The sequence below is a fragment of the Trichomycterus rosablanca genome, chromosome 1 (assembly GCF_030014385.1).
Source record: "Trichomycterus rosablanca isolate fTriRos1 chromosome 1, fTriRos1.hap1, whole genome shotgun sequence".
Lineage (NCBI taxonomy): Eukaryota > Metazoa > Chordata > Actinopteri > Siluriformes > Trichomycteridae > Trichomycterus > Trichomycterus rosablanca.
In genome coordinates, this window is record NC_085988.1 from 65695755 (window position 1) to 65723164 (window position 27410).

General features: G+C 39.1%; 1 protein-coding gene across 2 annotated transcripts in view; it reads left to right on the forward strand.

Moving 5' to 3' along the window:
- Nucleotides 1-11053: 11053 nt before the first annotated feature.
- Nucleotides 11054-27410, forward strand: part of ninj2 (ninjurin 2) — a 38703-nt gene continuing 22346 nt past the window's right edge. For both annotated transcript variants that reach the window (XR_010014118.1, XM_063005406.1), the window contains exon 1: nucleotides 11054-11158. Coding sequence is in view for 1 of the 2 variants with exons in the window: in XM_063005406.1 (XP_062861476.1) it covers nucleotides 11129-11158 (30 nt within the window). In the remaining variant the exon portion in view is untranslated. The remainder of the gene's footprint in view (nucleotides 11159-27410) is intronic.

Consider the following 27410-nt stretch of genomic DNA (forward strand, 5'->3'; position numbering starts at 1 on the left):
CTAAAATTTCTGCTAATATTAACTGTTGTTAATCCCCCCTGATTTGAATTAGAGCTTAAACATTTATTTTTCCAGACTTGCCGACATTTCAGCTAAAGCTGATCTTCTATTATTTGATTATTTTCATAATAAATCAATTAGTTAATTGTAAGACTTGTTGGTTGCCAGCCATGTGTATTGTTACCTATAAAAATTGTCCTCAGTGTAAAATATTACAGTGTTGGCTACTAAAAATAAATAGCTGAGAGAAGTATAATGCATTTCAAGACTATATTACATAAATCCCACTTTTTTGTACTTATCACAAATATGAGTTTGGTTACTAGTTACACATCCAGCCTGATTATCTTGTGGTAAACAAAATTCTTTGTTCCAAATCACTGTGTTCTACACAGTGTATTATGGTATATTTAAAGCATCGGTATAGCTCTGGATTGAAGTTGACACTCATCGGCCACTCAGTAATCAGGAAAACCTACAACCACGTATGCATATAATTATCCAATCACTCAGTGCAATGCAGAAAATCATACAGATTAAAAGGCCTGCCTGTTATGATGAATCCTGATGTCTACTGCACCATGCGGATGATATAAGGTCAGGGTTTGGCATTAACAGCGTGAGTCCATGGACTCCTGGTGGTGAAAAAGTGTGGAGGTGGTGAAAAAGTGTTGAGAATGTTGTCTTGGCATCGAGAGGAACCCCTAATACCAACTGAGCATTGTCTGAAGACCTGTGCCTATCTGATTATTGTTGTTTACCATGTAAATCCTGTTATGACCACAGTTTACCCTTCTTATAATTGCTACTTTCAGGTAGATAATGCCCTATGTCACAAGACAGGTAATCTGCTTTAATGAGCATAATGACAAGTTCAATGTACCCCAGTTACCTCCTTGGTCTCTAGATCCTTGGTCCTGAGTCTGTTTAAGCACTTTTGAGATGTAAATTGCAAGATGTAATGTAGGTAAATGTGTAAATGTACATGCTTTTATCATTTATTACAAACCATAAATTGTATTATTCTACCTAGATTATTAATGGTTATACTAGTTTAAGGTTGCGCATTAACTAGCATTTTTAAATTATAACAAATGCTATAGACAATCTATATTGCTTCAAAATGTTATAGAACCTTTTTATATCTGTGTTTTGAGACAACAGTGTTCACGGATTCACATATTTCCAACCATAAAGCTTTGTGCATAAATATCTACTGAAATCTCTTGTGAATAAACACCTAGTAACCAAAACAATGTGTTCTTTTTTGTTCTCCCAGTTGTGTAATCTCTCCTTTGTACATGTGAAACAGTGGTATGACGGCTTTCATGCTCAGAATGTATGAATGTTGTCAGTTCATGCATAACTGAGGAACTATACAAAAGCACACTTTAGCTTTAGCAACCCAGTATTGACTTTTCCCTTAAAGCACTTTCGCTGACAGATCTTTGTTAATGTTCTTGCCCCAAAACGTTTTTCAGCCAGAATAAAGTTACAGTACATGCCAAGCTATGTAAAAGATCACATCTCCTATAGCAGCAGGGTGGATTGTACTGTGTTTACACATAAAACGACTGTAAAGATTCCACTAAAAATAAACCACTCAGTTGTGCAATGTGAAACCATTTATTCCTAAAAGTCTCTCCATCTGTGTTATGATTTATATTCTAAAGTCCTTTTCATCAACCTTGCTCTGCAGTTGTCTGTGCTTGCTAGAGCAGCAATGTGGTCATGCTGAGGAGTGTTTGCACACAGCAAGGGCACAAAGATTATGACATACCATGTCCATACTATCAGAACAGCTGCTGTGTCATTAAACCTTAGGCTTGTCCTCACTGGTGCAGAAGATAAAGGCTCTTTGTGAGGCTCAGAGAGAAACTGAATGAGCGACAGCACAGGCTGTCACTGTGAGCACAGACTTTGAAAGCTTGCATGTCCAGTATATTTAACTCTATGCATCTTGGCTTGAACTTGGTGCTGTTGAGTGATCTGATCTGAAGATGTGACATGTGCTTCTATGTCCATGAAAAAGCAAGATGTGAAAACCTTATGATTTATTTGTTGCTCTTAAAATATATTTCATTTAAAAACAGTCTAAACCTTTCTGGCTTTCTGCAAAAACTGTGGCTTTTCCCAGCAAAGCTAAAAAACTGTACAAACATAAGCTTGTTTATCATAACTGGATTGGTCAGCTGCTACTGAAAGGCTCCTCTGTCCATCTGTACCCTCAATGTTTCTTCAAGAGTCTTTCAGTTTCTGGCCTTTACCTTAAAATGGCCCTGTTTGATTCTTTGTACCAGCCTTATTAAGCAGGCTATTAGAGTTTAAATTATGTTTACATGTACAGTATGTGTGGTTGCAATTGATATAGCGGTTGCATAATGAATATGTTTGCATTTTCAGTCTATACATCAGGCCTGTTTACTGTTGGACTGAATGTAAATACTGAGTGTCTTAATGTAGAGAAGCTGTTTATGGTAAATAAGGCTAAATAGGTGAAAGATGCAAATTCAGAAATAGATTTAGTGCATCAGTTTGGCTAAATGTGTTACCCAAACCACTGTTTCCAATGCTGATTTAAAAAAGCCTATAATAATATAATAATTCCATTAACCGAACAACAGAGCAAAGGTGGAATTTTTAAAAATAAATGTTAATTCTGGCTTTCAAGTCTAAACGAATTAACTAAGCTGACAACTATTTAAAATAAACTATCAAGTTAACACAAAAGCTGGGCACTCGATTGACGCAGTGGTAAAACACACTAGACCACCAGTGCTAAGAATCCAGGCTCTCGCGTTCGAATCTCAGCTCTGCTAACAGCCGGCAGAGTGCCTACACAGAGACTGGCTACACTGGCTGGTATATATGGCGCCTGCACAGATAATGGTCATCAGTGCGTGACTCTTCATAGATGATGCCGATCCCTGTGTGAGCCCGCCTTGAGCAGGTGAAAAAAGTGGTTGGCAACTGCACCTGTTTCAGAGAGGGTGTGTGTTAGGTTTGGCCCCCTCGGCCAGTGTAGAGGTCTGCTGCTGCACAAGGAGGAGATACAACTGGGTAATTGGACATGACTGGATTGGGAGAAATATACACACAACAGATTAAACTAATGGTGTTAAGTTTGTGCTCCACACCAAAATCTTGTTAAAAATGTGAGTCACCAGAACATCCATAAAGTTACCAGAATGGAAGTTGCACTATTTTTGGGACTTATCTGTCAAACATCACTGATATGTCTGTATAATAGTCACACACAGCCCTGTTTATTGGGCTCATATTTCACCACACATCACATCACATTAATTGGGACCACTTGTACAGCATGTCAGTGTGTTTCTTCCGTACATTCCATGCTGGAAAGCTGTGTGTATAAAAACAGACCTAACAAATTACTACATCCCAAAAGCTATGTAGTGCATCTTTAAAATATCTATGGTAGAGGTCACAATTAGCATAAATAAAATCTGGCAAAAAAGCAGATTTATTTAAATAGCAGTGCACTAACTTGTAAAAGGAATTTGCTCAACTAGGTCAATTTTAACCACTCAGTTTTGTGCACTTTCTATGCACCTGTATAGTGTACAATGATACAGGGAACTTGTTAAAATCTGAATGTGGTAAAGCACTCAGCATACCAGTTTTACAACATTTGAAAAGACAGACCCAACCACTTGTTAAAAGATAGAAATCTGTTCATTGAAGATAAGGCCATTGAATTTTAGAAGAAATAATACATGCCAAAAAACAAGCCGACAGAGCTTGGCATTAAAACCTGCATAAATGTGCATTCCAAGTGTCTGAATCAATTAATGGGGTTTATACATATACATATGTGGCATTTAGCAGATGTTTTTTTACGACTTTTACAACTACAACTTGTGGTTAAATACAATCCAAGCCAATAAAGGTTAAGGTTCTTGCTCAGAAGCCCAACAGTGGCAACCTGGCAGTGGGGGGGGGTTTGAACCACTGAATTTCTAGTTTTTAGTCCAGTACCCTAACTGCTGAGCTATGACTGCTGTGTTTATTTGTACTATTTGAGCTAAAAAAAGAAAATAATTTATACATTGGTTCAATTGTGTTAATATGGCAGTTTGGCTTGTTTTTGGCATTATATGTGTTCTTCCATTTATTTATTTATTTTTGCAGTTTTGCCACCTTTTAACACATTAGTCATGTCTAATTACCTATTGCAATTCATCTGCTACTATTGCACTAACTTCTTGCTTCCTGGGGACACCATGTGTCTCTTTTAACCAGCTTAGTCATGTCTAATTACCTATTACAATTCATCTGCTACTATTGCACTAACTTCTTGCTTCCTGAGGACACCATGTGTCTCTTTTAACCAGCTAGCAGTGGATTCTGACATAAATCTATACCACATATAGTCATGCTATGCCTCATATCAACAACAGATCAACAATAAAGAGAAACCCCATGTGACCTAGCTTTTCTCATACCCAGGCAATTTTGCCTGCTGAGTGCCAGTAGCACAGCTGAGAGTCAAACTCGAGAGTTCGAGCTACCTGCGGTTGCACCAGCCAAGCCCTGTCTTACCCCATTTAAACAGGTAGTAGTCTGAACTTGTATTACTGGAAATAACTGCCCAAAGGCAAGTGTAGCTTTCCAGAATTTTTCACAATTTTTACTCAAGTTGCTTAATTTAATTCATTTTTGTGGTGAATATAATAGCAAAAGTTACATCCAGTGTGGCTGCTGTTTTACAGTTAGATTTAAACATGTGATACAACATTCTTCTCTTTCTTAACAAGTGCAGCTGATCCATCAGAGCTGACTTTATTCTTTGTGGCATTTGTCCTTTAGCCTTGAGATCATGTTTGTATCTTTTATTCTGGCAAAGTAGTAGTATCCAGCTTGGGAACAGTATATTTTTGTACAACCTCTGCACAGCTCTGCATACACTATTTCTATTAAATACTAAAACTGAAACCTACAAACCTTTTTATGCTTTCTGAAAAATAGGTCCAATACAGCTGAAAAACATAAATGTTCAGTGTTTTAAATTTGTGACTGTAGCAAATTGGTATACTACTCTGGCAGGGCTGTTTCTGAACCTTTGGGTGTTATTATAAAGTAATGCAAAAATAACATACATAATACTTCATTAGGTCTGATAGGGAATAAAGTTTAACAGTTGTAAGGTACGGCACGGTGGCTCGGTGGGTAGCACTGTCGCCTGACAGCAAGAAGGTCCTGGGTTTGATCCCCAGGCAGGGTGGTCCATGTTCTCTCTGTGCGAAGTTTGCATGTTCTCCCAGTGTCTGCGTAGGTTTCCGCCAGGAGCTCTGGTTACCTTCCACAGTCCAAAAACATGCAATCAGGTTAATTGGAGACACTGAATTGCCCTATAGTTGAATGGGTGTGTGCGTTAGTGTCTGCCCTGTGATTGACTGGCGCCCCGTCCAGGGTGTTACAGTGTGCCTTGCGCCCATTGAAAAGCTGGGATAGGCTCCAGCACAGTAAATTGTAAGGTATTAAATGTCAACACAAGCATACATAAATACATGACTGTAAAGAATGAACTGTACAAATGAATCAATAAATAATGAAATGAAAAGTTTTTGTGCTGTGTGCATCATGCATTACAAAATTTCTGCTTCCTTGATTTTTTTAGAGGAAATGTCATTACCAATATCTTCCTAAGATATTTTTCTGCCAATATCCTCATTCAAATTTATGACAGTCCACTTAAACGATCCTGCCTCGCTGTGGACCCCAGATGGTTCTGATGAGCTTCAATTTAGAGAAACTCATCTCAGCTGTAGTGACCGTCACAGGCAAGTTAGAAGCAAGTGCAGTTCAGAGATTGGGGTTGAGTTAAAAGCTTTAGTGCAGATGTGTTATCTGAGGGCAAGTCTGAAAGATTTTTGACTAATTATTTTCCTTTAATATTACTTATCTCTGGATGTCAGGACCCTAAAGAGCTTATTACATTTGTTTGACAAAGCAGCACACCAAAGTTATCTTTGACAGGCCTCAGTGTTTTAAATCTTTAATGGACTGCACTACACAATCCACAACCACATTGAAAAAAAGTGGTTTCAAGCTTCTTGAGTGCATCTGCAGCAAGCTTATCAGGAGCTTCATGGGCAAAATGTCATGATGTAAGACACTGCTGTAATATAGCCTTTACATCTATCTCCCCACACACTTTATTAGCAGTAGTGTGAAGCAGCACTTTTTTAGCAGAGGATCAACAGCTACGTCAAATTGCATTTTTGGAAATTGTAACAGCTTCTTTGTGCTCTGGGGCTTTTCTTGCAGAGCATATTCTTGGACTTCAACACTGTTAAGCCTACTCGTCCACCTGTTCTTACTTCATGACTTCAGGGTTCTCTTTACTTGCAACTTCAGAATCTTCCACCTCTGCGGTGCTGCTGAGAACATGGTGTAAAGCTTCTACACAATTGCAAAGTAATGAATGGCATCTGTAGATAATTCTGCTGCATCAGCCAGAACAAGTTTCAAGCTGTAAGCCCCACAGGGAGTAAGTATACAGGGCAGAGGGATTTTTTCAGCCTTGTCTGAACACCTTAATGTCTTACTTTCCACTACAATCTTTAAATAGGAAGTTAAGTTCCTGGCATTTTCAGTATTAAGACAGACAACCCAATACTCATTGTTGCTGAAGCTAAAAAAAAAAAACCTAGGAAATGCTCTTCAACCTCTAGTGATTCTCCCATTTACACTGATCTGATTATGACTTATTATTACTAGAAATATTTTTGAACTAATTAACCCAACCAGTTTGTCCTGAATAATGTTACCAAGGTATGTACAATTACTGACTTACCTACTTAAACATTATGAGTGTGTTGCTTTATCACTGGGTCAAAATCAGCAAGAAGTTCTGTAAGAAATTCTCATTGTCTGATAGGGAGTTGGTGAGAACTGCTCAAAACATGGAGAGGTTCCATGCTGCTAATGTTTGAGTAATGGCATCTGTGTGATCACATCTGCTAACATCATTTTTCAGCCACAATAAGAAATCGATCTGTTTAATCAAATATGCTACTGGTTCAGTGATGAAGCTTTAGCTCTTTCCATTTTATGTTATTGGTGGTTTGTTCAGGGCTGCCAACATTTGCTCAATCTGAGAGCCCTTCTTCGGTTAGTATTATTTCTTTGCAAGTAAACAGCTTGCAACAAAATCAATACAAATAAGCCAGCTTTGTTTGATCTTTTCTTCATTTACTAATTTTCTATGCATATAGTGATGATGAAAGCTCCTGCCATCTTCTCATTTGTGGAATGTAAAATCTGAGCTAATCTGTAAGACCTTCAGATGTTATTTCAATTCTCTCAGCATTAGAGAGAGCAGATGGCCAGTCCCCTTGATCAAGTGGTCAAGCTTTTGAATGGGGAGGAAAGGCTCATCAAGGAAAGTACTGGAGTTATAAGAGAAGTTATAAGAGGCTGGATGATTTGAAGACTTGGAATCTTTACATGTGGGTTAACTAAGATTTTAATAAACACATGATACAGAAAGCATGTTTTTATTAACCTTTAAATGTCCCTTACTTTGAGTGCCTTGGTTGTAAATGCTGTATTTCAGTGAAGCGTTGTTCTTGCAAGACCATAAAATAACCTTACTTAAGCATCTCATGTGAAATGCTTGACAGCTTTCAATAAAAAGCCTTTTAGGGGCACTTGGTTGGCGCAGTGGTAAACCCGCTAGCCCACCACTGCTGAAATCAGTCGGGCGCCTACACAGACGTGATTGGCTGGTTAAAAGAATTCCTCACTGCTGCTATAATTGCTGGCTGGTCGATGCTGCCTGAACAGAGACGGGGAATAATAGAGATCAGTGTGTGACTCAAGCTCTCGAGTCCAAATCTCAGCTCTACTAATGGCCAGCTGGGCACATAAATGGACAATGTCTGGGAAAGAGAGAGAGGCCATAGATATTTCTTCTTACTGCTGCAATTACGACCTCTTGAAGTAACTGTTGCACAGTTTAAAAAACACTATAAAATTCAGTCATAACTACTAATTTAGTCACAGTGTACAGCTGAGTTAATTTGGAGTATGTGTTAAATAAAGATTATATTTTGTGTTGTATAATGTGTTTTCAATGAATAACTTCTGTTATATTTGTGTTATTGTGTAAAATAAGAAGACACAGCAATGTATATCTTTCAGGGTTATGTTTCAGATTGATTTGTTTCCCTAATTATATACAGTCCTATTCCTTACAGCATCATGTGGTTCCCATAACTATAGTACTCAGTCCAGGGGGCCTAGCACTGTTACTGAATACCACCATCAGAAAGCTTTTTAAACATAGAAATCATAACACTGTACAGATCAGAACACATTCATAATTGATCACATACTTTGTTTGTATCTCCTCTCTTCAGTAATACAGGAACACAAATAAGTTTGAAATAGCACACAAGCTTTAAAAAGAGGGCAACGCCAGATATCAGACGTCAGTGAGGTCTAGTTACCCTATCGAGTTACTCTGCTTCCTTTTATAAATGACTATTACAGGTAGACGTTTCACAGCAAAGCCCATCTATACACACCATGACTTCATAGTGGTTACTCATGTGAAAATAATTTATTCTTAGCCTTTTAGACCCGTTCTGGATTTTGTTTGGTGACAACCATGCATTACTAGCCAAAATGATAACATTCTGACCACATTAGCACAGAGTAAGAATATACACAGACATCCTAATGAAAATCCACACCAATATATAATATCTAATCAAGAATAGATCAGAATGCTGTCATACTAGTTCTGAAAAGGTTGTGGCAGCGTCCTTACAGAGGAAAATCTTCTACTTATTTGAGGGAAGTAGATGGGAATCGTTAGACCTTTATATTAAGGTTTAACAATTTTTAAATCTGGTGAATGGGAAGATCTTGAAAGAGCTTTGTCTTCATCCTGGAGGTCAACAAACCACTTTTGAATCAGTTTAGTGGTATAAAGGCATTTTTTTCTGGAATATTGGATCATCAGAGTTCTTACAGGGTGCACCTACAACAATCTGATCAAGAGGGCAGTCTCAGACACATGATTAAAGCTGGAGTTCCTGTAAGGACTCTAACTAAAATATTAGCCATCATGGACAATAGCTCATGCCTCCTCCATGCAACAGTGGTTAAGCAGAGGAGTTCTTTCAGTAACAAATAACCACATGCACTGTGCCAAGGATCAGAATGTGAGGTCATTTTTAGTCAACACTCCTAGCCTCTTTAGTGAGTCACTGTACAAAAAGGACTTCACAGCACCTCCGCTGCTAAGTCAACAGCACTAGCAATATTCATTCTCTCACAATTTTCTATACTAACACAATTCCAATTCTCTGTAATTGAGCTAAGCTATTAACTTGGTAATATATAGTTGATAGTTGATATAAAAACAAATGTCTTTAAAAACGGTAGAAATGCCTTCACAACCTGACCAGGTAATCATATTACTCTTTATTTAACAGGGGCGGCACGGTGGCTCAGTGGGTATCACTGTCGCCTCACAGCAAGAAGGTCCTCGGATCGATACCCAGGTGGAGCGGTCCGGGTTTCTTTTTGTTGGAGTTTGCATGTTCTCACTGTGTCTGTGTGGGTTTCCTCCCACAGTCCAAAGACATGCAGGTGATGTAAATTGGAGATACAAAATTGTCCATGACTGTGTTTGACATTAAAAGACTTTGATGGCTAAGTGGGTAGCACTGTCGCCTCACAGCAAGAAGGCCCTGGGTTCGATCCCCAGGTGGGGCGGTCCGGGTCCTTTCCATGTGGAGTTTGCATGTTCTCCCCGTGTCGGCGTGGGTTTACTCAGGGTGCTCCGGTTTCCTCCCACAGTCCAAAGACATGCAAGTGAGGTGAATTGGAGATACTAAATTGTCCATGACTGTGTAAGATATAAACTTGTGTGAACTGAGTAACTACCGTTCCTGTCATGAATGTAACCCAAGTGTAAAACATGACGTTAAAATCCTAATAAACAAACAAACATTAAAAGACTTGAACTGATTAATCTTGTGTAACCAGATATTACCTGTCCTGTCATGAATGTAACCAAAGCGTGTAAAACATGTTAAAATCCTAATAAATAACCTGTACTTAACTTTTTAATGCAGTTTAGAAATTAAACTTTTAAATGTAAACTAATTATCAGACCTTCTTACTGTATTCAAATTCTTAGTTAAATATTGAAAGATGTAACTAACCACATTGTGTGTGTGTGTGTGTGTGTGTGTTGACTATTGTTACATCATTTTGTAACATCATTTGACCTTTTTTTAAACTTTTTTTGTGAGTTACCTTGTGTTGCTTTAAAATAGAAAACTATTTTAAACTACTCAAGTGTTACTTTTGCATTGTGCTGTATTATTGCTTGTACTTTAAGCTTTCTGACAGAGGAGATACTTAAATTTTTCTTTTCAGAATGTATGACATTACATGACATATTGTTATACTGCTGTTATTGTTTTGGATTCTATTATTGCTCTTAATTCATATTCCTTGAGAATTCCTAGTTACCCTTGTGTTGGAGATGCGGCTGTTTGAATCAAATATTAAATATGTGGATATTAAATTAAATGGATATTAAACTCAACAGTTTTTTTTCTCACCAACGCTTGGCCTTTTTTGAAACTCTATGAGTTGCCTTATGTTGCTTTAAAATAGAGCACACCAAAGTGATTAAGTGTCTTTTTAATAGCTTATATTTTTATTTGGCAATCTGCTCTGATTTTACCTAATGTAATTAATTTGTGTTATTTATTGTACTTTAGTCATACTTACATCATTTTACTATATGTGATGACAAAAACCTAATTATTCTGTCTGACAAGTGGTTGCAAAATGTCTCTATTATTCTCGAAAAGTCAGTCAAAAGACAACACAGAGTTTCTAAGACTGGTTTAGTATTTAGAGAGAGGGAGCTTTCTGTGCTCTCATGAGCTGGAAGAAAAATGAATAACACGTTTGTTTTCGGCTGCATGTCCTTGCCTGTGCCCTGAATTAATTCAAAAGCATCTTGCCAACTTTTCTCTCAAAGCGACCCTCACTTATTTCCCTGCAAATTCCCGTCGGATAGGAGAGAAACATTCAAAGCTAAACGAAGGCAGCTTGACTCTCTTCATCTACCATGTCAGCGGCAAGGGGACGAGATCTGCAGGTAGGCTGAGAAAATGCTTACTCAACTTTTTCCCTTTCTGTGGTGACTTGAACATAGCATTCCCTTCCTATTATTCCTACCCACTCTCCCCCTCTCCTAACCCAGTTCTTTGCACTCGCACTCAGTTTTCACAGTGGGGTGCAGTATGTTCTTTGTTTTTGGGAGGAGCCGTTCAGTAACCTAGACATCTTTTTATGTCATTTTCTTTTTTTTGAACACTGTACATCCATCAAAAATCAATTAGGGACAGAATGCAAGACGGGTAGATCATAAATGCATCTCAGAATCAACAAAGCAAGCACTTACCAAACAGTTTACAGAGTCGGATGGATTGTCACAGTTCTTTAATAACCCTCTGTTTCAACTGAAAGAGCCATAGCACTGGCAGTTCAAGAGACATTGACATTAGGAACTTAATGTGCTGCACTTGTTAGACATATTTCATCATATAGTGATGAGCCAAAACATTAGGACCATCCATCTGAAGAAGCCCTATGGTTTCTGGTCTCAGGACTTTACCAGCAGTTCCTTTAAATTCTGTATATTGTGATGTGGATCCTACAGTGCATCTTTCACAGGTTTTGACAGTGGACAGAATTTTACCATGCGCAATTTAACTGGTCTGCGACTACACGGCCCATACACACAAGGGTTCACTGTGAGATAACAATCACCTTATCACCAGTATTACTATTATCTGTAATTCGAGGCACTGTAACTCTTCTGTTGGTCCATACCAAACTCCATAAGCTTTATGTCTGGGATCCATGAGTCTTGGCTACTCAACAATCTGTTGGCAGTTTATGAACTGTCTCTGCTTGGACCACTGCCAGAAAATACTCACTGACTGTGAGCAGTCCATACTGTTTTGGAGATACTTCAACCCAGTTGTCTGGCCAAAACAATTTGGCTTTTCACTCAGGTCATATAATATATACATTTAATATATACCTGACTGTAAAACGCACAACTGCTACAAAATATACATTGCCATACACATTTGCAGGTGGAGATCTTAATGTTTTGGCTGACCTGTGTACATCCTAGGCTTGATGTTTCTATTTATAGGACTAATAACTTTATTTTTGATCAATACACTGGTGGTAGAAAACCAGAGCACCTGGAAGAAACCCACGCAGACACAAGGAGAACAGGCAAACGCCACACAGAAAAGACTGACCACACAGTCGGGATATTGAATCCAGGCCCTTCTTAATGTGAGGTGACAGTGCTACTCCCTTAAATTCTTAGTAATGTAAAAAAAGAATAAAAATAAGTTAAAAAGTCAATGATACATAAGCATTCATTTCACTTGTTCAGTATTTAATTGAGACACCTTTGAGAGATATTACAGTCAGAAACTATTTGTATACTGTATATCTTCAGCCATTTTTTTATCTAATTTACACATTTTTTTTTCACCCAGGTTAGTTGAGAGCTGTGTGTACAGCCATTCTGAGGTCATGTCACAAATGTTGGGGTTAAGACTAGTAGGAAATCTATTTTCTTGTTTTTATACCACTCTAGTGTTGTTTTTGCAGTGTGCTTTGGGTTACTGTACTTAAACTTCTCTCAGATGTTAGTTGTTCTAAAACAAAAGAACATATTAATCCTAAACAGACTGTCAGCCCTTACTGCTGAAAACTATTTCTATAGTATAATGCTACCATGACTGGGGACAACCATTTCTCTATTTTAAGCCACTCAAGTGTTACTTTTGCATTGTGTTTTCTATTTAGAATGCATGATGATTATTGTTATACTTTTCTTATTGTTCTGGCTTCTATTATTGTCCTTAATTCATATTCAGTGACTATTCCTAGTAGCGCCTGTGTTGGAGATGTGGCTGTTTGAATCAAATATTAAATAGATATATATTAAATAAAATGGATATTAAACTGCTGTTTCTTGTTGGATTTAAACTGCTCTTGTTATTTCCTCAATGGAATGTTTGTATCATTCATCATTTTTATGTATGTTTAAAAAGAAACACTGTACAACAATACGGCTCAAAATGTAGTGTGGCCCACCATGTGACACGACAGCAATGTACCACTCAGTGTAACAATGTTACATAGTGTAGATATCAAACAAGCAATGGTGTTTGTTTGCATATTGACAGACAGGAGCAGGGATTGTCTTTGAAACAAAAAATGCTGCTTCTTCATGTGTTCAAAATGTATGACTCAGCACTGAAACCTCCTCACTAATCCTAGCATAGATCTCATTATTGACCCTCACCATCGATTCCCAGCATTTGATCCCTTTTCCACTCCATTAAGCCTGTAACCATGAGGTTGGAATGCTTCACTGCTGCAAAGAATAATTTTAATGGTGAGAAATGTGACAGCGTAGCACATTAATTCTGCAGGATTAATAAAACTGAAATAAGAATTGGAATTTAAGATGTTCTTGCGTGTTTAATTAACGGAGATGATTCTAACATGTCTTGTGGGTTTCTTAAGGTTTATGACAGGTCAAATAATTCAACATATTAGCTGCTTTATCCTGGTCAGGGTCACTAGGGGTCTGGTCCCAACAGGAAATACTGGGCTCAAGGCAGGAACAGGGTGCAGTGGTGGTGGGCTAGTGTAATAGACTCCTGTGCCACTTGAGTTCCCTAAACAATTCATCATTTATTTATTCACTTTCAATAATTGCTTCATTCTGGTTAGAGTAGTGGTACCACCCCCCACAACACCGGGAAACGTTGTGTGAAAGCAAGGCAGGAATATACAGGTCAACCATCACAAGTCAATACACACTTCATTCATTTACCAATTTGAAGCAGCTAATTCCCATGTTTTTGGAAGGTGATGTAGGTTAATGTAGACCCAGAATTACCTTTTTTCAGTTTATTGAAGTAAATGTAAACCACGGGAAATTCTTTTAGCAGTTATTAGTTTTTATTATATACTTAAAGCCACATACAGTTAATGTTGTTAATATATATATATAGATTATATATATATATATATATATATATATATATATATATATATATATATATATATATATATATAATACTCATGTCAGCTGGTTTGGTTTACTTTTTGTATATTATTAGCCACTTAAATCCTTAGATCCTCCAGCCTGCTGTAATGAGTTTCTCACCTCTTTCTGAATTTCTTATGTCCTTGTTCGTCTCCTTCTAGACTGCTGAAACATTCTAAGTGTCTCTGTGAGTTACGGTTCGGTGGCATTTGCTTCTGGGAACTGATAGCTAAGCTTGGCCTCCTTTGGCACATTAGTGCCACAGTTGGCTGTCTTTGTTGTGGGCAACTAAGTTTAACCTGGCATTTCTAATGCCAGTGTTACACTTTTGAAGCACTAAAGCATTAGGCTGAAACCCGACATTAGTGCTAGAAATACCCTTGCTCTAGACAGAATCTTGTCATCAGTGTACACGGGCAGATTCTTTTTTATAATCTTTTTGTGGAAATTTATAGGGTGTGTGAAGTTGTTGGGTGACGGTACTGGATCCTGTCCCATAGTGACAGTTGCTGTTACATTATATATACAAGTAAGAAGCCTGAAAATGTTTTCAGATGTGGGATCAAAAAAGTCACACTGTAATGTGATGATTTATAGAGACTTACTACTTACAAAGGCATAATACTAAGCCAACTGTTGAAATATATATCTAATAAAAGAAACTTGGACACTGTTTAGACGTGTCCCTTGTCTAGACTTTACAGTTGTCTAATTAATGCATTTTTGCACAAGCTTAGAAAGACTATAAATTGCTAACCCACTTGATGAACATGAGCCTGAACATGTAGTGACTGGGTGCTAATTAGGTTGGTAATAACTAATTAGCTTTATCAGCCAAGATAATAACAAGTCATCTGATGTTTAACACCAGTGCTCTAATGACATTAATCATCTGTTTTGTTACCATAGGGACAGTCAGATGTGACTAAGTCTGCTATTTTTTTTCTGACTTTTCAGCCAGTAAACCCAAGTCCTTCTGCAATACCATATATCAAGAGTGGTAAAATTATGTGTGTATTTATACAAAAAAAGTTTATATTTAACTCATATTTACAATCCCTATTCCCAGAAAAGGTGGGACTGTTTGTAACACACAATAAAAAAAATGATGTGATTTGTTAATCCTTTTGAATCTTTATTTAACTGATAGAAAAGAAAGTAAGGATTTCCAATGTTTTCACTGATCAACTTTATTTTATTTTGTAAATATACCCCAGTGTTCCACCACCTTTCTTATTGATTATAACTTTGAATGGTTTGTAAACTGAAGACAGTAATTGTTGCAGTTATGCAGATTGGAATTGTTTTTCATTCTTGCTTTATACAAGACTTCTCAACAGTCCGTGGTCACCGCAGTCTGATTCACCTCTTCATACATTTTCAATAGGAGACAGATTTGGACTGCAGACAGGCCAGTCAAGCAAAGCATTCTGTGTCTACCAAGCCATGCTGTTGTAGCGCATTCAAAATAAAGCCTGGCTGGCCGCTCAGGTGGCGCAGCGGTAAAGTACGCTAGCACACCAGAGTTGGTGTTTCAAATACATCGTATGGAATCTCAGCTCTGCCTTCCGACTGTCCTGGGCGACAGCATGAACAACGATTGGCTGTTGTTCAGGGTTAGGGGTAGAAAGTCGGATCATAGGTCCTCATAACTGGTGCAACTGCGGCCCCTGCTGGCTGACTGATGGCGCCTGCACAGGGCTGAGGAATAATGCTGATGGGGGTGTGGCCCTCTGTACACAGTGCCCGTCAAGTGTATGAACTCGACTCGTGCAGGTGAAAAATGCGGTCTGTACTGACTGTACGTGCCGGAGGGGGCGTATGTCAGTTGAGAGGCGTCCTCAGTCAGCGGTGAACGGTTGAATCAGTATAGAGGATGCATAGACTAGATTAGGGGAGAAAATTGGGGGAAAAAAGTGGGAAAAAAATAAATAAAATAAAGCCTGGCATTGTCTTACTGAAAAAATCATGGACTTCCCAAGAAAAGACGTCACCTTGATCTCAGCATGTGTCTCTAATAGCCCAATATACAGTGTATCACAAAAGTGAGTACACCCCTCACATTTCTGCAGATATTTAAGTATATCTTTTCATGGGACAACACTGACAAAATGACACTTTGACACAATGAAAAGTAGTCTGTGTGCAGCTTATATAACAGTGTAAATTTATTCTTCCCTCAAAATAACTCAATATACAGCCATTAATGTCTAAACCACCGGCAACAAAAGTGAGTACACCCCTAAGAGACTACACCCCTAAATGTCCAAATTGAGCACTGCTTGTCATTTTCCCTCCAAAATGTCATGTGATTTGTTAGTGTTACTAGGTCTCAGGTGTGCATAGGGAGCAGTTGTGTTCAATTTAGTAGTACAGCTCTCACACTCTCTCATACTGGTCACTGAAAGTTCCAACATGGCACCTCATGGCAAAGAACTCTCTGAGGATCTTAAAAGACGAATTGTTGCGCTACATGAAGATGGCCAAGGCTACAAGAAGATTGCCAACACCCTGAAACTGAGCTGCAGCACAGTGGCTAAGATCATCCAGCGTTTTAAAAGAGCAGGGTCCACTCAGAACAGACCTCGCGTTGGTCGTCCAAAGAAGCTGAGTGCACGTGCTCAGCGTCACATCCAACTGCTGTCTTTGAAAGATAGGCGCAGGAGTGCTGTCAGCATTGCTGCAGAGATTGAAAAGGTGGGGGGTCAGCCTGTCAGTGCTCAGACCATACGCCGCACACTACATCAAATTGGTCTGCATGGCTGTCACCCCAGAAGGAAGCCTCTTCTGAAGTCTCTACACAAGAAAGCCCGCAAACAGTTTGCTGAAGACATGTCAACAAAGGACATGGATTACTGGAACCATGTCCTATGGTCTGATGAGACCAAGATTAATTTGTTTGGTTCAGATGGTCTCAAGCATGTGTGGCGGCAATCAGGTGAGGAGTACAAAGATAAGTGTGTCATGCCTACAGTCAAGCATGGTGGTGGGAATGCCATGGTCTGGGGCTGCATGAGTGCAGCAGGTGTTGGGGAGTTACATTTCATTGAGGGACACATGAACTCCAATATGTACTGTGAAATACTAAAGCAGAGCATGATCCCCTCCCTCCGGAAACTGGGTCGCAGGGCAGTGTTCCAGCATGATAATGACCCCAAACACACCTCTAAGACGACCACTGCTTTATTGAAGAGGCTGAGGGTAAAGGTGATGGACTGGCCAAGCATGTCTCCAGACCTAAACCCAATAGAACATCTTTGGGGCATCCTCAAGCGGAAGGTGGAGGAGCGCAAAGTCTCGAATATCTGCCAGCTCCGTGATGTCGTCATGGAGGAGTGGAAAAGCATTCCAGTGGCAACCTGTGAAGCTCTGGTAAACTCCATGCCCAGGAGAGTTAAGGCAGTTCTGGGAAATAATGGTGGCCACACAAAATATTGACACTTCAGGAACTTTCACTAAGGGGTGTACTCACTTTTGTTGCCGGTGGTTTAGACATTAATGGCTGTATATTGAGTTATTTTGAGGGAAGAATAAATTTACACTGTTATATAAGCTGCACACAGACTACTTTTCATTGTGTCAAAGTGTCATTTTGTCAGTGTTGTCCCATGAAAAGATATACTTAAATATCTGCAGAAATGTGAGGGGTGTACTCACTTTTGTGATACACTGTATGCTTCTGTGACAGTGGTACCTTAACACATAAGCAAGTCACCCATGCCATGACAGATGTTGACTTTTGCACCTTTCACTGATAACAGTCTGCATGGTGCTTTTAATCTTTGGCACAGAAAATGCAACATCCATTTTTCCTGTAAACAAACAAAACTGTAGACCACAGAACACGGTTCCATTGTCTTTCTGACCATCTGAGATGAGCTCAGGCTCAGAGAACTCGAAAGTGTTTCTGCATGGAACCGATGTCCGACTTTTTCTTAGTGTAATAGAGTTTCAGGTTGCATTTCTTGATGCAATGGTAGACTGTGTTAAGTGACAATGGGTTTCTGAAGTAGCTTATGTGGTTATATCAGCTATTGTTGAGTGGCAGTTCTTGATGCAGTGCCGTCTGAAGGATCGAAGATCACGGGCATTCAGCTTAAGCTTGCGCCCTTGGCCTTTAAGCACTGAAATTTCTCCCGATTTCTTGAATCATTTAATGACATTATGCACTGTAGAAGGAGAAATATGCAAATTCCTTCCAATCTTTCTTTGAGGTTCATTGTTTTTAAACATTTCAATCATTTTCTCATGCATTTGTTGACAAACAATTTGAGATCCTCTGATCATCTTTGCTCAATAAAGACTCAGCCTTTCCTAGATGCTGCTTTGTACCAAACCATGATTACAATCACCTGTTGACATCACCTGTTTGGAATCACATCATTATTTAGTTTCTTTACCTCATTACTAGCCCTAAATTGCCCCTTTCCAAACTTCTTTGAATATGTTGCAGGCCTGAAATGCAGGAATGGAGGTATATTAACAAATGAAATGAAGTTGAGTAGACAAAGCATGAAATATCTCAGGTTCAAACTGTCTGCAATCAAATAAAAGTGAAAGTAAATGTAAGGAACACTGCATTTTTATTTTATTTGCATTTTCCATACTGTCCCATGATTCTGATTTGGGGTTATAAATAATGCATTTCTGAAGTAACTAGTGCAAGTACTGGTTCTGTAAAAACAGTGTAAAATAATGTTCCTGCCATTCTTAGCATCTGACAAAACAATATGCAGCTCAAAACTCAAATCAAATGCAGTGCATGGAAATAATGGTCTATGTCTTCAATATATTTTCCAGAAGCTTGGAAATCTCATGGAAATCCTTTTTAAATCTCTCTGCTGGAGTCCTAGATCATTTTTTCAGTCTGAAGAATGTAAGATTGTTCTACTCACAGCTGTTACTGATATTTATACCAATGCCCCTATCAGGCTTAATTAAATTAAATGGCTTCTCTTTTTTATTTTGGCCTGTGACCTTTCATCTACTTACTTGACTTTCAGATCACTTGATTTGCAGAAGCTAGATTAGCGTCCTCGTGATGACTTTTTGTCAGCATGTAAAACGACATGCAGCTGAGGCTATCTAGTCTTATGAATTATGAAGCAAGTCAAGTTGCAGAGCTGCATGCAGTAAAAAGTTCAGCATGTCGTGTGATTTGTTCGCTCTTTTGCTGGGAAAAGCTGCTGATAGCAGGACACATGTCTGTAGTCCATCCAGTACTAGTTGAGTTTTTAGATCTAATTGTATTTCAGTTTTATTTCTAATTTCTGAATTCATGTGTTTCAGTCACAACAGTTGCAGTATAATAAATTAATTACATAAAGGAAAATATACAATATGTGCTTCCAACAGTTATAGGCTTCAGTATTTTAGGGAAAGCACTTTTCTGTTACAGCATTACTGTGCCCATGTGCACAAAGCAAGTTCTATGAAGACATTAAGAAAATCTTAGTTTAAAGAATCTCCAGTGGCCTGCACAAAGCCCTGACCTCAGCCCCACTAAACCATTTTGGAATGAACTAGAACATCAATTGGTGCTTTTTTTTTACTGAATGGGTACAAATTTCCACAGACATACTTCAAATTCCTGTTAGAAGCTTGATCAGAAAAGTGGCTCATTAGTTTGTTATGGCTGAAAGGATCACATAGATGTCACTCTGTTTTTGAAATGGGATGTCCAACAAGCTGTTCAGGTGTCCAAATACTTTTGGTTATATGGAGAATGTTTAATATAGTTTTTTTTTTAATCAGTTTTTGTTCTGGTGATGGAAATACGTCATTTATTTTAAGGCGGAACACCCATTGTTTTATTTGAAAGCAGTCATCCGCACGGACTGTTCATTATTCCAGTAAATAGTGGGTAATGGTATGTTTACCATAAACTGGTTATAAACCAATACCAAATGCTGATTAAGTTCATTTAAATTATACAGCAAGATGAATTTTTCTTTACAATATGTACAAACCGAGGTAATTGCTGGATGCGAAATCCAGGGATCAAGGGATTACCAAACTTTGTGATTGGTCTACAGATCTTTAATTTAGTCAGTTCACATGTAAATGCAACACAGAAAAAATATCATTTAACCAAAACCTTTTTGGAATATGTACAGTGGCTTCAGATTATCAGTGGTATAGCAAAACAAGCTAGGAATTACATTGCTTGAAACTACAAACAATAGGATGGGGTTGGATGGGATGGGATGGGATGGGATGGGATAATACACCCAAAGTTGGATAAATTCTACATGGCCTTCTGTTCATTACAGAATGAACAACATAACATAACATGTCTCTATACTCTATGCTCATGAAATATGGCTCATGGTGGCCAAAAACCTTACTAAGTTACTTAATATAGTTTAGCTTATGGAGCTCAGGTAAAAGAAAAAGCACTGATGTGCAAAACTACAGATGCTCATGTTAATCCTAGTAATAAAAATCCACAGTGTATGGCTGCAGATAACTTTCTATAATTCAAACACAATAAACGTGCCATTGTTTCTCCCCTCTGCCGTGGGAGGCTCATGTTGCAGCAGAATTACAAATGTTTCGTTCATGTTCTAGGGGTGGCATGAAAAATTACTGCCTGCCAGTCAGGCATAAGCAGTGAAACACCCAGATATGTGACCCTCTGTTTGTGCCACTTACTGACAAGGTAATTTCCCAGCTTTCCCTTTTCACTTTGAGGAGAGGAAAGTGTAATTTATGTGTCTAGTAGCTGGTTAATAAAACAAGCCACATTTTCATTTTACTGGCATGGTGTTGGATTAGACTAAGAAGCAGATGGTTTGCATCTGTAATGACTGCAACATGCTAACTCTTAGCACTTCAGACATTACTGGAGTAATCGCCTCATTGCACATGGACACGCTCTCCTTTATAGACATACCAACACATGCACAAGGCTGTTTTAAATCATAGCACTATAAACTCACACAATTCTGACAGGTTTAGCCAGTGGCCCAGTGGCCCCATTGAGCAATAAATCGACAGAATGGCGTCCCACTGTTCACCCCGTGCCATTATACAGTGCAGCAGCAGAAGTGAAACGCTCTGACCATTCTGTACAGATGTACGTCTGCCTTCTGTACTATACCAAAGTCACCCTGAGGGAAACAGCTGACCCCCTTCATGCTGTCTTAGCTGACATGTCATCCATTCTAGAGACGGTGGGGAGAAACCTTCCAGTTAGTTTGCTGACCAACAATAACTTTATCTTACCCAGATCTTCTAAATTCTAATAAGAAACAACATAAAGAAAGCTTTTTAAGTAAAAACAATTATCTCTTTTATTCCATACTGTATACATGAGGAGACTCAAGTTTGAGTATCAGCAGTGCAACTCTGCATGTCCTGGTTTGGCTGGGCTATCTACAGATGCAACTGGTTGTGTGATCTTCTGTATGTATACCAATCAGCCATAACATTAGAACCACCTCCTTGTTCCTTGTTTCTACACTCACTGTCTATTTTATCAGCTCCACTTACCATATAGAAGCACTTTGTAGTTCTACAATTACTGACTGTCGTCCATCTGTTTCTCTACATACCTTGTTAGCCTGCTTTCACCCTGTTCTTTAATGGTCATAACCCCCACAGGACCACTACAGAGCAGGTATTATTTAGGTGGTGGATCATTCTCAGCACTGCAGTGACACTGACATGGTGGTGGTGTGTTTGTGTGTGTTGTGCTGGTATGAGTGGATCAGACTCAGCAGCACTGCTGGAGCTTTTAAATACCATGTCCACTCACTGTCCACTCTATTAGACACTCCTACCTAGTTGGTCCACCTTGTAGATGTAAAGTCAGAGACGATCGCTCATCTATTGCTGCTGTTTGAGTTGGTCATCTTCTAGACCTTCATCAGTGGTCACAGGACGCTGCCCATGGGGCGCTGTTGGCTGGATATTTTTGGTTGGTGGACTATTCTCAGTCCAGCAGTGACAGTGTGGTGTTTAAAAACTCCATTAGCATTGCTGTGCCTTATCCACTCATACCAGCACAACACACACTAACACACCACCACCATGTCAGTGTCACTGCAGTGCTGGGAATGATCCACCACCCAAATAATACCTGCTCTGTAGTGGTCCTGGGAGAGTCCTGACCACTGAAGAACAGCATGAAAGGAGGCTAACAAAGCATGCAGAGAAACAGATGGACTACAGTCAGTAATTGTGGAACTACAAAGTGCTTCTATATGGTAAGTGGAGCTGATAAAATGGACAGTGTGTTTAGAAACAAGGAGAGGGTTTTAATGTTATGGCTGATCAGTGTATGTGAGAATCCACCACTGGTCAGTATAAAAAAGTAGACAGTGGCTTTACACTTGTAAACTGCAACTCGTCTTAGAGTGCAAGTGGTAGGGGGATCAGGAATTTAGAAATATTTAAATGTCATGGACATGCGAACTGACCACACAGTCAAAATTGCTACTGCATAGTTCAGTGGTCTCTTCTTAGAATAAAAAAGTAATGTTAATGTATCATGAAGACTCAAGGCTGCTACCCTGTTGCTATTTTTGTTACTATTCACTTTTAACACTGGTGTTGTGTGAGAGAAGACGTCAACACTTCGTAACCTTTAAAAAACTCTAAAACTCCTATATATATGCGTATTGTTTTGTGATGCAACACAAACACAGAGACTCAAGTGGGGAAATGAAGGTTTTTATACATAAATCCACACTGCCTTACACTGAAACAATAAGCTTGTGAGAACTGGTTATGTAACAAAGCTTAAATGTAATACTCAATAGCTCTTTACATTTTTTTTGTTATAAACCTAAACTTAAGGGATTAGTACTGTAAACCAAACCAAGACATTCTAAAAATCTATGAAAAACAGCTAGGGGCACTAGCTTTCTCCAGTGATAAACAAAGATGTCTTGTCCAATTATCATTCCTGAGCAAATGTGTATGATTGTTAAGCTAGAGGCCCAACCTCCATCAACTCACCAAGCTCATTTCTGTATGAGACATTTTAGCATGGGATATTGCTTCAGGGGTTTCCTGACTTTCATTGAGAAGCCCCCTATAGTTTCACTGCTTAGTGCATACTGCCTTTCCTTACTTCCCTCTGTCTTAGAGAGACTATGAGTATTTATCCCTAGAGCCTTGTATTCAAAAACTCATACAATCACAAGCCAAACACTTAACCGATAAACAATATATATATATATATATATATATATATATATATATATATATATATATATATATATATATATATATATATATATATATATATATAATATATATACAGTGTATCACAAAAGTGAGTACACCCCTCACATTTCTGCAAATATTTTATTATATCTTTTCATGGGACAACACTATAGAAATAAAACTTGGATATAACTTAGAGTAGTCAGTGTACAGCTTGTATAGCAGTGTAGATTTACTGTCTTCTGAAAATAACTCAACACACAGCCATTAATGTCTAAATAGCTGGCAACATAAGTGAGTACACCCCACAGTGAACATGTCCAAATTGTGCCCAAAGTGTCAATATTTTGTGTGACCACCATTATTATCCAGCACTGCCTTAACCCTCCTGGGCATGGAATTCACCAGAGCTGCACAGGTTGCTACTGAAATCCTCTTCCACTCCTCCATGATGACATCACGGAGCTGGTGGATGTTAGACACCTTGAACTCCTCCACCTTCCACTTGAGGATGCGCCAGAGGTGCTCAATTGGGTTTAGTCCATCTCCTTTACCTTCAGCTTCCTCAGCAAGGCAGTTGTCATCTTGGAGGTTGTGTTTGGGGTCGTTATCCTGTTGGAAAACTGCCATGAGGCCCAGTTTTCGAAGGGAGGGGATCATGCTCTGTTTCAGAATGTCACAGTACATGTTGGAATTCATGTTTCCCTCAATGAACTGCAGCTCCCCAGTGCAAGCAAAACTCATGCAGCCCAAGACCATGATGCTACCACCACCATGCTTGACTGTAGGCAAGATACAGTTGTCTTGGTACTTCTCACCAGGGCGCCGCCACACATGCTGGACACCATCTGAGCCAAACAAGTTTATCTTGGTCTCGTCAGACCACAGGGCATTCCAGTAATCCATGTTCTTGGACTGCTTGTCTTCAGCAAACTGTTTGCGGGCTTTCTTGTGCGTCAGCTTCCTTCTGGGATGACGACCATGCAGACCGAGTTGATGCAGTGTGCGGCGTATGGTCTGAGCACTGACAGGCTGACCTCCCACGTCTTCAACCTCTGCAGCAATGCTGGCAGCACTCATGTGTCTATTTTTTAAAGCCAACCTCTGGATATGACGCCGAACACGTGGACTCAACTTCTTTGGTCGACCCTGGCGAAGCCTGTTCCGAGTGGAACCTGTCCTGGAAAACCGCTGTATGACCTTGGCCACCATGCTGTAGCTCAGTTTCAGGGTGTTAGCAATCTTCTTATAGCCCAGGCCATCTTTGTGGAGAGCAACAATTCTATTTCTCACATCCTCAGAGAGTTCTTTGCCATGAGGTGCCATGTTGAATATCCAGTGGCCAGTATGAGAGAATTGTACCCAAAACACCAAATTTAACAGCCCTGCTCCCCATTTACACCTGGGACCTTGACACATGACACCAGGGAGGGACAACGACACATTTGGGCACAATTTGGACATGTTCACTGTGGGGTGTACTCACTTATGTTGCCAGCTATTTAGACATTAATGGCTGTGTGTTGAGTTATTTTCAGAAGACAGTAAATCTACACTGCTATACAAGCTGTACACTGACTACTCTAAGTTATATCCAAGTTTCATGTCTATAGTGTTGTCCCATGAAAAGATATAATGAAATATTTGCAGAAATGTGAGGGGTGTACTCACTTTTGTGATACACTGTATATATATATATATATATACAGCGTATATATATTACAGCGTAATTTAGAGTAGTCAGTGTACAGCTTGTATAGCAGTGTAGATTTACTGTCTTCTGAAAATAACTCAACACACAACCATTAATGTCTAAATAGCTGGCAACATAAGTGAGTACACCCCACAGTGAACATGTCCAAATTGTGCTCAAATGTGTCGTTGTCCCTCCCTGGTGTCATGTGTCAAGGTCCCAGGTGTAAATGGGAAACAGGGCTGTTAAATTTGGTGTTTTGGGTACAATTCTCTCATACTGGCCACTGGATATTCAACATGGCACCTCATGGCAAAGAACTCTCTGAGGATGTGAGAAATAGAATTGTTGCTCTCCACAAAGTTGAGAAGTTGGGACATTTTGTAAACTGCAATAAAAACAAAAAATTGTGATTTGTTTATCCTCATTTAGAAACATTCCACAATAAGGTAAATTGGTAACATGTGGGGAATCGTGATTGGGTATAAAAGAAAGATTCACCAAAGGCTCAGTCTCTGCAAGCAATGATGGGTTGTGGCTCACTTTGTAAAAATTTCAGTTTTAAACAATAGAGTGCAAACATTTCGATATTTCACAATATACCATACATAATATAAAAAAAAAAAATCAATTAAATACATAATATTTTGAAAAAGATTCAAGCAATCCAGAGAAATCTCAGTCTGTGTCTGGCAAGGCTAGAAACCACTACTGAATGTGTGTGACCTTCGAGAGCAAACAGCACTGCATAAGAAACCTTCATATGATAAATAAAGACACATGTAAGAGTACTTCAGAAAACTATTGTCACTTGACACAGTCTATTTGTACATTTTTTGTTTGTTTATTGGAATTTTTAATGTCATGTTTTACACTTTGGTCACATTCATGACAGGAACGGTAGTTACTCATTACACAAGGTTCTTCAGTTTACAAGGTTATATCGAACACAATCATGGACAATTTAGTATCTCCATTTCACCTGACTTGCATGTGTTTGGATTGTGGGAGGAAAACCGGAGCACCCGGAGGAAACCCACGCAGACACAGGGAGAACATGCAAAATCCACACAGAAAGGATCTGGACCGCCCCACCTGGGGATCGAATCCAGGACCTTCTTGCTTTGAGGCAACAATGCTACCCACCGAGCCACAGTGACGTCCCTATTTGTACATCAGGAAATTCAGCTTCTATTCAAACTCTTAGGCAAAGAGGTCAGACATTGGCTCTATGCAGAAATGCAGTCAAGTTCTTTGTAACCTATCTTATCTCAGCTGGACCGAAAGAAAATGGAAACATCTTCTGTGCTCAGATGAGTCCACGTTTTAGAGTTTTTGGAATGAAACTCTGAATGCCAGAGACCATCCAGACTGTTATCAGTGAAAGGTTCAAATAGCCAACATCTTTCATGGCATTAGTGTCCACATTATTGATGACTTGCATATATGTGAATGTAACATTGAGTCATATATCCTGAAAATGCATGGCAAATCATGAAGAGGAGAATCAGACAACGGTGGCCATGGACAGTTGAAGAGCTGAGGCCTTGTATCAATCAAGAATAGAGAAAAAGTCCACCTACATAACTGCAACTAGGGGTGGGCGATATAAAATCGATCACAATAATACCGGTATAGTTGTAAATGGTTTTTGCCATATCACGATATTGTTAGCAAATGCGCGTCACTCGCTCTCAAGCGTGTAACAGTGAAATAATGGACAGAGAGTAGTACCGGACATAGCACCGAGGACGAACTAGTCCCTAAAAGCCGAGCTACATCACTAGTGTGGAAGTTTTTTGGATACAGAAGGTCGGACAAAACGTGCAAAATACTGTGGCAACACATCAACTTTATTTCAGCACCTAAAGCAAAAGCACCCGTGTGAGTACGAGGAGTGTCGGTCACTGCGTGAGTCCGAGAATGACATGAGGCTAAAAACGGTGGCAGTGAACGAACAGAATACACAGGTTACCACACAGGTTACCATCTGAGAACGTTTAAAACACAAAAGCGCTAAGCGGAACGCTTTCCTTCGCGTATGAGCATAGAAACTGAAACACTGAGTCAATGAATCAGAAACGACTCTTTTCAGACGAATTATTCATTGGAATCGGATCAGAAAACTGTGCTCTTATCTATGGTAAAGATTCATTCATCTTGCTCACTCTGTGGGCAAAACAACTCCGGTTCAAGAGATTCAGATGTATAAACCAATCAGAGCCTCGAATTCAGATTCTGGGTGGAATTTCAAGCTCTCTTTTCATTAGTTGCTGTATAATTGACAGATATTCATTTTGCAATGACAGCAAAGCATGATCAAATTCTGCTGGTTTGTTTAATATAAATGTCGTCAATATGAATACAAATACAGCCTGTAATAATACAAAA